General features: G+C 51.0%; 1 protein-coding gene across 3 annotated transcripts in view; it reads right to left on the bottom strand.

Annotated features, from left to right (window-relative positions):
* Parvb (parvin beta) overlaps positions 1-15684 on the bottom strand; it is an 81203-nt gene that overhangs the window by 19981 nt on the left and 45538 nt on the right. For all 3 annotated transcript variants that reach the window (XM_021183070.3, XM_029470070.2, XM_085831444.1), the window contains 3 exons: positions 10601-10703; positions 2617-2757; positions 241-356 (listed from right to left, as the gene is read on the bottom strand). In XM_021183070.3, coding sequence (XP_021038729.1) covers positions 241-356; positions 2617-2757; positions 10601-10703 — 360 coding nt within the window. The remainder of the gene's footprint in view (positions 1-240; positions 357-2616; positions 2758-10600; positions 10704-15684) is intronic.

Raw genomic sequence — 15684 nt, forward strand, 5'->3', positions numbered from 1 at the left:
AATCTGGGAAATTAAACCTCAACGCCCGTGTGCCGCTCTCGAAATCAACGCCATTGTCCCCGCTCCAATCATTTCTCCAAGAACCGGGGTGAGATATGCATTTTATCAAGAGGGAAAAATAAAAGGTAGGCTCTTGGGATGCAGGGGGGTAAAAAAGGCTGGAAAACTACAAGAAGAAGAAAACGTCAGCTTGCCTCGCCAGCCGAGATGGACAGAGAGACGATGGCCCTGCGTACTCACCCGAACGACGACCACCTGCACGGTGACATGCTCAGGAAGGTGAATGGGGGCCCTGAAGTGCATGGCCAGGGAGACAAGGAGATGCAGAATGGACACCAGGTTCTTCCCGTGGATAGCTTTGGGGTGGAGGGGGAAGCAAACAGAGGCCTCAGGTCAGACAGTGTAGCAAGTAAGGGACCCATCTCAAGGGTATGTCTTCTTCTTAAAGGTTTGTTTACTTTATGTATATGAGTACACTGTCACTGTCTTCCCTAAGGGGGCATCAGATCCCATTAAAGATGGCTGTGAGCCACCATGTGGTTGCTGGGAATTGAACTCAGGACCTTTGGAAGAGCAGTCAGTGCTCTTAACCGCTGAGCCACCTCTCTAAGCCCCTCAAGATTTATATATAATATATATATATATATATATATATATATATATATATATATATATATATATATTATATGAGTACACTGTAGTTGTACAGATGGTTGTGAGCCTTCATGTGGTTGTTGGGGATTGAATTTTAGGACCTCTGCTCACTCCAGTCAACCCCACTCGCTCAGTCCCTGCTCGCTCTTGCCCAAAGATTTATTTATTATACATAAGTACACTGTAGCTGTCTTCAGGCACACCAGAAGAGGATGTCAGATCTCATTACGGGTGGTTGTGAGCCACCATGTGGTTGCTGGGATTTGAATCAGGACCTTTGGAAGAGCAGTCAGTGCTCTTACCTGCTGAGCCATTTTGCCAGCCCTCGGGGGTATCTCTTAAGAAGACCTCTAGGGAAGGACAAAGAGACCTCAGATAGACAGGGATGCTAAGGTCCCAGGGGCCTTCTGCCTGCTGATGCCTGACCTCTCTCTATTCTTTCCCTGTTGCTCCAAGGCAACTTGACAACCATGGTTTTATGTTTTGGTCTGTTTGTTTGTTTTTAAGGCAGGGTCTCACTGTATAGCCCTGGCTGGCCTATACCAGCTGGCCTAAAACTCACAGTGATTCACCTGCCTCAGCCTCCTAAGGGCCAGGATTAAAAGTGTATGACACCATGCTGGGCCCTGGTAGCCACTTTTAAGAGCACTGTCTTTTAAAGAGGGGAATTGCAGGTTGCAGAGGAAAGGGCCTGTCACAGCCACATATCCACCATAATAACACATGCCATTATCATTGGCACTGGGCTAACTTCTTCTGACTTCTGCTCCTAGGCAATCGGCTGTCCCCATGGGGATGGGTGACAAGGAATGGGACTGCTCTAGGCTGCAGTCAGTCCTGGCTGCCTGCCCTGACGCTCTCTGAATGTAAAGTTTCAGTCTGAGTTGGAGCAAGTCTTTGCAGCTGGTGGGACATCTTCTACCCATAGGCCCAGCACCTGGGGAGGAAGGATGGGTCGATCTAAAGTTATGCCAAGAACCAGCCCCATCTCCACAGCCAACATCTGGGTTCTCTATGCAGGCCGCAGAGCCCTAGCCCTGAAGGGCAGTCTCGCGCACCAGACCACATCACAACTGCCTTGCAAAGAACCAGAGGAGGTAGGAACACGGGACAGAAGCCATCGGCTTTTTTAGTCAACTCATCCCTTCCTGCTCCCTCTGTGGTGACACAACCCCCTCAAGCCAGCTGGCAAGTAACATTCCTGAGCTATCATGGGTCCCTGGGCATCTGCCTCGGTGGGCCACCCACAATGGGCCAGATAGGTTCGCTTTGTACAACTGTACTGGGTGTCTGGTGGCAAGTCCCAACAAGAATTCCTTGGATTAGACATGCAATCTCAGCCTCCAGAAGGTGGAAACAGGAGAATCGGGAATTCAAGGTCAGCCTTGGCTACGTATCGAGTCCAAGGCTAGCCTGGGCTACATGAGACTCTCCAAAACAAAACAAGTCCTGGGAAGACGACTCAGGTTCCTAAAATGCCTGCCACACGAGCACGAGGACTCACGTTGGGGTTAAAACGAGCCAACTGTGATGCCACGGTCTAATAATCCCAGTACTGGAGAGTCAGCAGTGGAAGGATCCTAAGTTCGCTGGCCAGCCACACTGGTGAGCTACAGGTCTCAGTGAGAGATCCTGACTCAAAACAAACCAGGGGCAAGCTTCTCGGGGAATGCTGTCTGAGGTTGACCTCTGACCTTCCACGCATGCGCACTCGGACCCACACAAAACAAACAACTCCTAGAGTTGTGCCTCTGAAGGTGGGTGGGTGGGTGGGTGGGGAGCACTGAGCACTGGTGTGTGTTTGTGCCCTTAACTGGGTGCTCCCCACCCCAGCTTCCCCAGACCTCTCTTCTGTCACCTGGGCTCTGGTAGAACAGGTCAAGAGGATGCATTGGTTCTTAACCACCAGGCCACCCGGGACACAATGGCCACAGTGACAACCCCCAGGCAGAGGCCACTCACAGTCCACATTCCAACGCAGCGGCCAGCCGTGGGGTCGAAGCAGGTCTTGCACGGCTTCTAGAACCGTCTGCAACTTCTGCTTCTGCCCGATCTCGGACTGTGTCACCTCTGCCACATTCAGCTTGCAGTGCGCCAGCTTTTCTGTGGAGACAAGGACACATGTCATTAAGCAGAGTGTCAGAGCAGGAGGGGCTGGAGCCACCTGTACCCTGGCTGGAGCAGAGGCACTAGGAATCCAGCCTCTTAGCCCAAACTCATGGGCCCGTGGTGCTATGCTGAGCCAGGAAGCTGACTTGAGAGACCATTTCTACTGGGAGAAAGTTACCCTGCAATTGAAAGGGGACGATAAGGATGGAGGCTGGGAACAGCCTATGTGCAAGAAGTGGGAAAGAAACCTTCAAGATATATATGGGGACCAAGCGTGTTGACAGCCAGGCACCAGAAACCACAGTGGAAGGAGAGAGATGACTCAAAAGTTGTCCTCTGGCCTGCTGCTAGCTAAAACATTCTAGGTGTGCCTGAAAAGCTGGGCCCGGGAAACCTCAGCCTCATGACCCAACAATGACAGTGCCAGGTGACATGCCAACACAGACGGAGACATCTCAAAGCCCCACCCACCCCTAGATGAAGAACCATGGGCTGCTGAGAGAAGGAATACCAGTCTCCTCCAGGGAGGAGGATTCCCCCTAACTGATTATTCAGTACCGAGTGGTCAGCCCTACATGTGCACACACAGACACACACGAACAGCAGGAAATGGACTCATTAGGTTGTACAGAGAGACAGACAGACAGACAGACAGACAGACAGACAGACAGACAGACAGAGACCGGGGAGTAAAAATAATAAAGAAGCAGTCATGAACTTGAGAGGGACTGGGGGACATGGGAAGAGTTGGAAAGGTAGAAATGATGTTAAGACAGAACTCATGTGGGGGCTGGAGAGATGGCTCAGCAGTTAAGAGCACCGACTGCTCTTCCAGAGGTCCTGAGTTCAATTCCCAGCAACCACATGGTGGCTCACAACAATCTGTACCGGGATCGGATGCCCTCTTCTAGTGTGTGTCTGAAGACAGTGACAGTGTACTCATATAAGTGAAAAATAAATAAATCTTTTAAAAAGAAAGATAGTACTCATATATAAAATTCTCAAAAAACAAAACAAAACAATTTAGGCAAGTGGATTTCTGTGAGTTTAAGGTCAAACTCTGGGTGTGTCAGGGTTACACAGTGAAACCTTGTCTCAGAAGGTTGTCATCTGACCTCTACAGGTATACACACACACTCCCTCAATACACCATACAATAACACTACTACTGATAATAATTTTAAAACCAAAGCCAAGGTGCAGTGAGGGATGCAGAAGAGGAAGTTACTGGGTTGGCTGCAGAGGGTAGATCCTGAGGCTGGCGGGGGGGGGGGGGGGGGGAGGGGGGAAGTGTCCCAGTGAGGTCCCACACTGCAGATTTTCTTTGTTTTGTTTTGTTTTGTTTTTCCAGACAGGGTTTCTCTGTATAGCCCTGGCTGTCCTGGAACTCACTCTGTAGACCAGGCTGGCCTCGAACTCAGAAATCCATCTGCCTCTGCCTCCCGAGTGCTGGGATTAAAGGCGTGCACCACCACCGCCCTGACCCTGCTAACTGCAGGAGCCAGAATTCGGGAACAAGGACACTAAAGTCCTGGGCCCGGTTAACATGAGTTGAACAGAGCTTTGTGTGACCTCCGTGGGGTTCACAGTCTCAGTGACAATGGGGCTGATGGCAGGCGTGCATCCTCAACTATGGATGCGGTAATCACATTCTAGGAAATTGCCTCCAGTCACCCTGGGTCTGGGCCTTTGCTGGTTGGCAGAGGAGACCTGTCAGGAAACATCACATCTTGGAATTAAAGACTAGGAGGGAACAGGGCTCCTTGCTAGGAGCAGGAGCCCCAGGAGCGCTGGCTGCTGCGTCTTGGCTGCCTGCTCTCACTTGCTGCCTCCCCCATTCCCAAAGGAAATTGAAGGCGGCTGGGTCTCGTCCAGGTAATTGAATTCTGAAGTGAATGTGACAATTCTCACCAGAGTTCTTCCTGCTTGCTCTTAGAAATGACATAGTCACAAACTCAGCAAATCTCCAATCAAACTTCTTACGGTGTGGAAATGTTAGAGACGGGAGAAGGGGAGCTTGTGAGTGCAGGGAAGTAGTGCTAAGATTTTCTTTCTTTTTTTCTTTTTGGTTTTTCGAGACAGGGTTTCTCTGTGTAGCCCTGGCTGTCCTGGAACTCACTCTGTAGACCAGGCTGGCCTCGAACTCAGAAATCCACCTGCCTCTGCCTCCCGAGTACTGGGATTAAAGTCTCTAAATGCAGCCACATTCTAAGGTCTGAGGGTTTGGATGTTGCCTTAGTTAAGGCTATTATTGCTGTGGTAAAACCCAAAAGCAGCTTGAGAGGAGAAGGTTTATTCGTTACAAGAACAGGGCAAGAACCTGGAGACCTTACTTTCTAATTAAGAAGATGTCCTAAAGCAGGGGGTCTCAACCTCTCTGATGTGGCTACCCTTTTTATGCCGTGACTCCCAACCCCCAACCACAAAATTACTTTCACGGCTACCTCACAGCTGTGATTTTTGCCTTTTTTTGTTGTTGTTGTTGTTTTGTTTTTTTGTTTTGTTTTGTTTTTCAAGACAGGGTTTCTCTGTATAGCCCTGGCTGTCCTGGAACTCACTTTGTAGACCATACTAGCCTCGAACTCAGAAATCCACCTGCCTCTGCCTCCCGAGTGCTGGGATTAAAGGCGTGCGCCACCACACCCGGCTGATTTTTGCCATTGTTATGAATCACAATGTAAATACTTTTTGGAGCTAGAAGTTTGCTGTCGGGGTCACAAGGTACAGGTTGAGAGCCACTGCGCTGCAGGCTTGCCTACAGTCCAATCTTACAGAAACACCTCTGTTCAGATGATTCGACCCAGTGTCAAGCTGACATAAAAAGTAGCCAGCACTGGTGTCAATATACAAACGTGGGATTAGAGGATATGACCTAGCCCGCCCTAAAAGCCGGTCTTGCATCCCCATCATCTTGCCCTAGGTGTCCATGATGCCATAACTCCACAAGACAGGGCAGAGAGAGTTCTCTGCCTATCAACCACATAATGATGCGGTTGGGGTGGCAGATGTGCCACGGCCTCATCTTCCAACCCAGAAGAGACAGGGAAAGGTTAAGGTGACCCTCGAGCACAGCATGCAACTGAGGGCGATAATGTACCTCGAAAGGACTAAAGATGTCCCAGTGAGTACCAGCTGGCCCAGGAGCCCCTCAGCATCCTACAGGGACATCCCACCCAGCCTACGGCCTTGAGGTAAAACCCTAATACCTGGCCTGCCACAGGGCTTGTTGCTCCCAGCATTCCTTCTCAAGAATAGGGGCTCCTCTTGGTATCCTAGCGGCTCACCCTTGATGAGTGTCACACAGCCAAGAAGGAAGGAGAAATGACACCTGAGGTTGTCCTCCACACGTGCAACATGATACCCACATGCCCACACTCACATGTACACACCCATGCAAAAAATATATAATTCAAATAACTAAGGAGTATTCCCTCCTCCTCCTCCTCCTCCTCCTCCTCCTCCTCCCATGTGACACTCCTCAGGGTCCCTTCCCACAGGCTGATCTCACCGAACTTCTTTGCTGGCTACCCCCTCATCCTGACCAGGCCTGGCTCCACCACTGAAATCAGCCTTGTGGCCCTGCTGCTCGGCCAGCACCACTTTATTTGATCTAGCTCTGCTTTCAGAAAGCCCAAGACGCCACCACTTACATCAAGGTCACTTCTGGAATCTCTGGTCTCCGGGGGCTGTGTGAGTTATCACTGCATCCTATCAGAAAGAGTGCTGCCCACACAACCGTGCAAAGATGCACCAATGTCCTCTTCAGCCCTGAATACTCTTCCCATTGTCCTTTTCTCTGTCCAGCCCACTTGACATAAGAGGCTTGCAAGCTGCTTCTTTCAAGTACCGACTGGAGATATTCAAATGAGAGGGAATAACAACCACTTCACAATACAAGGACAGCAGAGCCTGGGCAAGCCTCGAGCCTCACTTTACAGGGCCCGGAGAAGCAACAGGGTGGGATTCACAGCCCCTTCAGCTTCAGGCCAGTACTGTATCTGCCAGGCAAGCAGAAGACTGAACCAAAAAAGATGTGCCCAAGAGGTGACCAACACCTGCTCTCAAAGATGGACCAGGGACACATCAATGCTGTTGATGCTCAACCATGGCCAGTAGTAGAGACACAAAGACAGAGCGTGCCCTGTGATGCTGAGATGCAGCACCAACTGGAGGATTGCTCCAATGAAAAGGCGTTGCCATGTGAGTTGGCAGCGGTGGGGTGGGGATGGAGATGGGGGTCAGAGGTTGAGAGTGCTTGCTGTTCAGTTATGAGGACCAAGTTCAGACTCCAGCACCCAAGTCGGGTGGCTCAAAAATACCTGAACTCAGCTCCAGGAGGAAAGTCTGCGTGTGGCAATGCCCGCCTGTAATCTTGGCACAGATGGGGGTGGCTGGGGAGGTGGAGACAGGAGGCTCCCTAGAGCCTCCTAGGGTCTAGATTAACCTAGGTCAGTTAATCTTGCCAAACTGGTGAACTTCAGGGTCAGTGAGAGACTGTGCCTTAAGAAATAAGGTGGGGAAGATATAAGAAATAACTGAGGAAGATATCTGGCACTGACCTCTGACCTTCACTCACACACACACACGCACACACACACACACACGCACACGCGCGCGCGCCTTGCCATCACCATCCCAATCACCAGGTACAAGAGTCAGAAGTTAAGTTGGTGCCATACTCCAAGCCCTGGAAAGGAGGCAGGTGGACTACCCAGGGTAGCCTCACCATCCACTGTGACCTTGTGGCACACCATTCAGAGCTCAGTGTGCAGCCTTAGCCTCAGCTGGGGGTCAGTCATCTCAGATGCTCGGTCTGAACATATGGTAAGCAGCTGGCAGCAGACAGAGCCAAGCATGAGTGTACCACGGTATCCAGCACACCAGTGCCTGTAGGAGAATACCGCAGAGCAAAACCGAGCTCTGATTTTTTCGTGATAAAACCTAGGTGTCTACAAAACCATCCTCACGGTCCAGACATATTCTTTAAATCAAATTATTAACTGGGCAATGGTGGCACACGCTTTTTTTTTTTTTTTTTTAAGATTTATTTATTATATGTAAGTACACTGTAGCTGTCTTCAGACACACCAGAAGAGGGAGTCAGATCTCGTTACAGATGGTTGTGAGCCACCATGTGGTTGCTGGGATTTGAACTAAGGACCTTTGGAAGAGCAGTCGGGTGCTCTTACCTGCTGAGCCATCTCACCAGCCCGGCACACGCTTTTAATCCCACCACTTGGGAGGCAGAGGCAGGCAGATCTTTGAGTTCGAGGCTAGTCTGGTGTAGAGAGCAAGTACCAGGACAGCCAGAGCTACAAAGAGAAACACTGTCTCAACCTCCCACCCCAAATTAACTAATTAATTAGGTGTGGGAGAGGCTGTGTTTGTAGGCATGTGTGCCACAGCATGCATGTAAAAGCCAAAGGACTGCTTTCAGAAGTCAGTTCCCCGCTTCCTCCCTGTAGGTCTCGGGCATCAAAGGCCGTCAGCTTAGGGCAAGCACCCTTCCAGCATCAGCTTCATTTTTAAACCACAGAACCTTATTCAAGGTCTGGGATTCTTAACCAAACATCCACATTCACTCTTGACTATTTGGTATTCAGCCCACTGAGGAGTTTGAAACCCCTCTCCAGGGAGCGGTTGGTCCCATGGTGCTAAATGCCAGCTCTAGGTGGCTGCTCCCCAGTGGGAGCACTCATACCCCAGCAACAGGCTCCACACAGGTAGACTCAACCCAAATCCTCACCCACCATTCACTAGCTGCCCAGTCCATATCTCTGGCCTCCACACTCCATTCCTGAGTCTACCTCTGCATTCCACTCTGGCCATTTCTGAAGCCTGGGGTTCGGCTAACAGCACTCACCCAGCTCCAACCCCAAACCCTTCATCCTACCCACTCTGCACCCAAAAGCCTAAGTGACCTTTGTAAACACAGGTCATAGGTTGGCTTTGCTCAAACCCCCAATGGCTCTTGTGACAGACTGGAAGGAAACCCTTTGTCTACCAGCCCAGCCAAATTCTAGATCCCATCTCCTTCCCTGCTTACAAACCTGCCTCAGCCTCTGGATCCTGCTTGCCTGGCCACAGACCCTCTGCCTCTGAGGTTGTACAAGGAACTCTGCTGGACCGTAAGCTTCTCGGATGGGTTACCATGGCCACCCAGATGTTCAGCACCTCTTTTGCCAGCCATGACCTTCCCCATCACCACTGATAACCTAGCACTTTAAGCAATGTAAAGCGATGGACTCTGCACCAGTCCTGGCACAACGGCGTATTTGGTAACACTAAGGAAAGCACCTCAGGGCTGGAGTGGTGACTCAGTGGTTAAGAGCACTGTGGTTAAGAGCACTGACTGCCTTTCAGATCTGAGTTTAATTCCCTGCATCCACAGGACAGCTCACAACCGGCCGTAAACTCCAGTTCTAGGGGATCTGTTGCCCTCTTGTGGCCTCCACAGACACTGCATGCAAGTGGTAGACACTCGTGCAGGCAAAACATTCATGACATAAAATCAAAACAAATAAACATTTAAAAAAAGAAAAATAGAAGAGTGATCATATGACTTACGTTGGTCAAGATGCCCAGGCCAAGAGGCAGAAGAGAAAAGAGGGTGGGGGGAGGGGTGTTGGAAGAAGGCAGAAAAGAACAGGGCAAAATGCCCTGGATAAAAAGGCATTTGGAGATGCTGAGTCCCTGGTCCCCGCCCTTGGGCTGCTAAGGTAAGGAAAAACAGGACCTGAACGAACAGGACTTGTGCCCAAGGCACCTGACAAACAGCTGAGAGAGAAAAGCCTTCGGAAGCCAGAGAGCCAATACCACACCACCTCCCTCGGCAACCGAGGTGGCCAGAGGTGACAGCATAGCCTACAAGACATGCTCACAACAGGGCCAGCCACCATCAGAGCTGGTCCTGAGACTGTCATCCATTGTGGGTGTTTTTGTTTTTGTTTTTGTTTTTGAGAGAGAGAAAGGCTTTTGATATGTAGGCTAGGCTAGCCTTAAACTAGCAATCCTCCTGCCTCAGCATCCCAGGTGTAGGATGACAGGCATGAATCACTGCCCCAGGGTGAGGCATCGTGAACATTGCTGCCCCTCACCCCCCGACTCTGTTCTTCTCCGTTCTCCTAGCCACTCTTCCCTCATCTCCCCCTGAGGCGCAGACCCCAGTGCTTTGTAAGGCCACCCACTTTAGCCATATGGCACCTGTATGGCCTTTAACTACCCTTGAGACCCACAGCATCTGTCACTGTCTGCTCAGACAGACTGCAGCTCCAGAAGGGTGGGGTAGATGGATGTCTGCTTCGTGACTCACTGACCTAGAAGCCAGTGTTCAGGGAGGCTCAGGATCATTTGATGGAGAGGCTGTCCACCTGACCATCTTTCCTTCCATCCATATCTCTGGAGAACACACTCAATCATCCTTAGCCAGAACTTGGGGGGACAATAAAGCCTGGAAGCACGAATGAGGACAATGACATGTTCTGAGTCAGGACAAGGACATGTCCTCTCAGATGGGTTTGTTGGAGACCAACCCTCTCTCCCACCCCATCCTAACAGTGTTTATAACTAGATGAAACACGGGTGGCCTGAGAGATGAGATAAGGGGCCTGAATCCTCACTGAACACTGTTTCTTTGGTCCATGACAGCATGAGCATCCGAGATGACCTGCTGCAGCCCTAAGGCTGGGTATGCACTGGCCAGCAGAAAAACCATGGAGACGGACAGCAGTGAAACCCCAGATGGGACCAGCAGGAGGTGTACACCAAGCTCTGGGTCTGTTCCCAAGAGCCCCAGGGCAGGAAAGATGGTGCTACATGGCGGGGTCCTGGCACTCACCCAGAAGTTTCTGTAGCACCTGGCCATCGTACAGGTCCTCCTCCAGCTGCTTCACAATGATGCGCTCCTCGGCCAGCACGTCGTTGATCCAGTCCAGAAGCACCTGGGGCAGGTGAGAGGCATTGTCACAGAGTTGCTAAATAAAGCCAGGGTCAGAGCAGGCTCGGGTGGGCAGCGGCCCAAATGCACACGGGCTACCAGACACCTGCCTGGTGACCACGGAAGACAACAGGTGTCTCTTGGTCCATGGCCAAGGTAGGAGTGGAGAACTAGATCCATGCATGAAGCTAGGACTTCCTAACAGCCCCCAGCAGAGCCTGGCAGGACCTGGGCAGGCTGGGAACCTGTAGAGAGCATGGGTAGAAAGGATGACACCTATCTCCTAGCAGAAGAACTCGCAGGTCCACCTTTGAGCAGTGGGCGCTTGAAGGCACCATATTCTTGTCCACTGGGTAGAGTTGACCCTTGGGTTATTCAAATGCTGATTTCTCTGCTCTCTGATCCCATTTCGTGGCATTGTAATGCTTACACCAAGCATCTCCTGTCTCAAGTTTGTGTAAACAATCCTTATCATTTATCCTCTGCCTTGTCAATAAATGCTGATCACCCCAGTGGGTGGGCAGAATTAAGAATAGGGTGGGATGTCCATCAATTAGAGGAAGGAGAGAAGAAGAGAGGGAGAGTCAGGTCAGCTAGGATGGAGGATTTGAAGCCATAAGGAAAAGGTCTGGAGAAAGACACCTGAAGCCCAAAGAGCCAGAACAATAATGATATGCAAGTACCATGGGATGGATCTAGGAAATAGCCAGATTAGCATAGAAGTTTCGGTCACACCATTTAACTGCTCAGCTATTGAGGTGCAGTTTTAAATAAATATTGGATTTTTCTGCATGATTATTGGGGAATAGTATGAGGTAAAGAAATACAGCTGCCAGATTCATTAACTGCTAATATTTATATTAAAGATATTCCATTTACAGGCGCTAAATGCGTAAGTGCTGGGGAAAGAGAGAAAAGGGGACCATGAGCCATTACCCCCCACTTGTCCCCTCCTAGCCTGACCTTTAGCAGCCCTGAGTCCAGCCAGGGTCCCGGGCTCATAAAAGAAGTCCCGGCATGGCTTCTGCTCAACACACCCTGTAGACTGTTTGGCCAATGTCAAGTCAACCTGTTGCACCCCTCAGATCCCAGAGCTGTGCGATGGTCGCCCCAATCCACTTAAGAATGTCTCCTGTCCCTGTAGAGAGTTCAGGCCTGTCCTCCCACAGTTCTGCTCCCCTCTGTCTCCTGTAGTCAATGAGATTACACAGCATGCAACTCCTCCCTCACGCCTGGCTGCTCCATTAGTGCAGTGTTTGAAACCCATCTCCACTGTAACCCTATCTCCCCCCAACTTCGGCCAGGATGCTTTACCACCGCATGACACAAACGTAGGTACATCTTATTTGCCTTCCCTACCGCCGGACCATTGGGGGTCCTGTCACTTTCTGTCCATCACACTGCTGTGAACACTGGGTCAAAGTGTCTGGTTCCATCTTTCCAGACCCACCACCGGAAGGCTTTTCTTAAGAGGTTTTTCCACTCGGTGCATTGGGAGTCATGCTGTGGAAGCAAGCCACCTGCACTGTCGAGTGTCTCTTGGACAGGGGCTTCCCAAGGACGCTACCCATTCACGGTCAACACCCAGAATACAGCAGATGCCTGCCCAGGGTGCCGCCGTGACTCAGACTGTGGCTTTTCCTTGCCAGCAAAATGAACTAAGCTACCTAATCAGACCCCTTAGCCCCTGAGCAGGGGGGGGGGGGGGGATCTGTGACCACACTCAGAAGGATCAAAGTGCACAAAATCCAAAAGCAGTGTCTCATGACTCCACGAAGCAGTAGTGACTGAAAAACTCGTCACAAAGTCCTGACCCATCAAGTCCTGACTAGCTTCCAAGTGACTACACAAGATTGGCCCAGACCAACACTCACAGGGAGTGCAGAGCCTATGACTCACCCGTGTCTGGGGTAAAGGGCCACCCTTGAAGCCCTAGTGTCCAAGCATAAGGGGCAGGGAGACAGAGTCAGAGCCCTCTCCAGCTCTCTGGCTGACTGGGCTCCAGTCTGGCTTGTGCTCTCTGGCCAGTGGGCGATGAAAGCCAGGATGTCAGGCCTGGCTGGAGAAAACAGGTTGCAAAGGGTCACATCCTGGATGCCTGCTTGTCCTCATGCTCAAGGGTCTAAGGTTTGTTCTCACACTGGGGGCTGCAAACCACAGCAAGGACTTCCAATTCACAAAACGGTAAGATCTCAACTTCACAAGGAATAAAAAAAATGATGGTGTGATGAGGTCGCCGTGGTTACTGTGGTGGCTGGACTTTCATCAGCTTACAGAGCCAGAGTCGCCTGGAAGAGGAACCGCAAGAGAGAAAATGGTTCCACTAGATTTGGCCTGTAAACCAGCCTGTGGTATGTTTACTTGATTGGTGATTGACATGGGAGGGCCCTGCCCATTATGAATAATGCCACGCCTGGGCAGGTGGCCCTGGGAATCAAGCTGAACAAGTCAGGGTGCAGCACCCCTCCACAGCCTCTGCATCAGCTCCTGCCTCCAGGTTCCTGCTTTGAGTCCCTGACCTGACTTTCCTAGATAATGACTACACGCTGTAAGCCTTTCCTCTCCAAAGCTGCTATTGGTCATGGTGTCCGTCACAGCAACAGAAACCCTCAGACAACGGGGAAGGATGAATCTTCTCTGCCTGTTGCCAAGATGGGGGGTGGGGGGGGGGTGGGGGGTAGGGCGTGTGCTTGACTTGCTGCCCCACCTCCAGCTGTGAATGCTGCTGAGCCTTCATTGCCAGGGTCTCCCCTGAGGATAAAACATGAATGAGTGTCCACACCAGGTGCCACGCTGGGCAGTGAGGATGAAGAGTGATGCAGTATAGTCCCTGCCCACAAGGGCAGTTACCCGTCATGGGTGTTAGGCTGAGAAGGGTGCAGATGTGGAAGGTACACACGTTGGACATCTATCACCGTGTCTCTGGTCACTCCCCCGCATGCTCGAGGCTCTTGTCACTCTGCCCATCTCAGTAATCACTAGAACATGCCAAGCATGTATGCCACAGGACCTTTGCACCTGCTGTTGGGCAGTTGGCTATGATATTTGCCTAGGTCCTGACTAGGTCTGCTTAAATGCTACCTCCCTGACTTCTCTGCAGGGAATGGCAGAAGGGCGTGAGGCTTGGAGAAACCTCCTTGCCACCTGATTACATTGCATATTCACTTGGCCCACTTCGTGCCTTTTTCCCAGGTACACTGTGTGAGCTGGTGAGTGAGTTGTTTGGCTCAGCACTTGTCCCCAGTGGCTACGACAAGAGCAGACTCAAGGTCTCAAACAAACCAAAGAACAGCCTGGGGAAATTCGCATCTGGAAAGGGCTTAGACCTTTCTATAGGACTTTGCTTCCGGATGCTTCCTTCTTCAAACACAGTCCTGCTAGGAAATCTCGAGAGAATGCTTCCTCTATGAGAATTCAAAACTTAGAGAAGAAAAACAAAATGAACAGCAACAACAAAAAAATCCCTAAAGCTAGATCTCTGACCTGCTCCAAGCAAGAACAGAAGGCCAAAAGCTCAAAGGAAAAAAAAAAAGTCTACACAATGGGCCAGGCTCTCAGGTCACCGCCAACCCCGAAGAGGTGGAGCGGACTTGGGGACACCACCCATCACCCCATCATTCTGCTCCCGGCCATCCTCCTTAATCTTCCATTTTACAAAAGAGCTTTTAAAGATAGCATCAGCCATTATTTTTAGGGACGCGCTCATCGGCAAGCTCCGAGTCCTGCGGGCGAATAAGGAGGACATATATTAATTACATCCTTACACGGCACTCCATCATGGCCAGCTCTGTGAGCTTGCTCTAACCAGAATAAAAAATTACTTTCCCCTTAGTTCCCTCTGAATTATAATCGGGTCTGCAGTCTGTCTTCCCCAGAGCCATGACAGTTACGGTTTAATCACTTCCAAACAGAGTCCTGGCTGTGTTGTCCCCAAGGGGATGGAGATGTGCCTTACTGAAGGGGGTGGGAGTCTGTGAGACCTGAGCAGGGCAGAGCCCCTCCAAAGGACCCAGACCCAAAGGGGAGAAAACAGTGTCAGGACAAGGGTAAGCCTTGCCCAGTAACTGAAGAGTGAGATGTGAGATCTGCTTTTGGAAGGAGACTCACCCCAGCATGAGGTATGAGACGCTTCTGGCCAGTTTGCTTCATTTAAGGGCTGTGTGGTTGTACTGAGTTTTCCTTTCCAACTCCAGAATACATCGCCCCAACAGCAACTCTCTGACCTCAGGGGTCTGTAGTCAGAGCGCTGTGACACTCACTGCCCAAAGTCGAGTACCCAGGTTACAAGCTCAGTCACTGGTGATCAGTGACTCCCAGAGATCAACAGTGTGGAGCCCTTGACCATGCATGGGTGGGTCCCCTTAGGATCCTCCTGCATTGGAAGATAACTGGGGGCTACCCAAATGCCCTCATTAGCTGTGACCCGGGTGTGGCCAAGAGTGTGCGTGCTGTAGAGGGGAATCTCACGCTCGGACAACTTTGAGAGTTTCAGAGCTCTGTGCCAGACCCTGGAGACAAGGTCCAAACGGCACTCCGCATCAGACACTGTGCACAGAGGCCTCTCCCTGGCAGAAAAGTGCAGGGCACTTTTAACAGACCAGTGAAGGTGAAGTATCTCAGCCATAAGCCTCCAATACACTGTCCATAGCGTCTGGTCGATTCCGGCAGACACTAGAGTAAATGGCCACAGGAAGAAACCCCAGCAAAGGAAACCAGGGTCTTGGAGGCTCCTGGGACTGCAGAATACAGGTCCACTTCTAAACTGATGCCCAACTGACCAATGTGCAGCTCCCCACCAGACCTGGTCCCTCTCTGTGCCCATCATCAGATAATGAATGGCCATGGTTTGAGGCACTCCACTTTCCTCTGAGTTGGGATTGGACCTTCGCCCCTTAATAGCCCAATAAGCATGACAGATGCTCAAAATAGTTTTTAATAGTCAACCTCATTCCAGTGCCTGCCCAGCCAGGGCCAGGGACTTCAGA

The sequence above is a fragment of the Mus caroli genome, unplaced genomic scaffold (assembly GCF_978045245.1).
Source record: "Mus caroli unplaced genomic scaffold, Mus_caroli_1 scaffold_16, whole genome shotgun sequence".
In the NCBI taxonomy this organism is placed as follows: domain Eukaryota; kingdom Metazoa; phylum Chordata; class Mammalia; order Rodentia; family Muridae; genus Mus; species Mus caroli.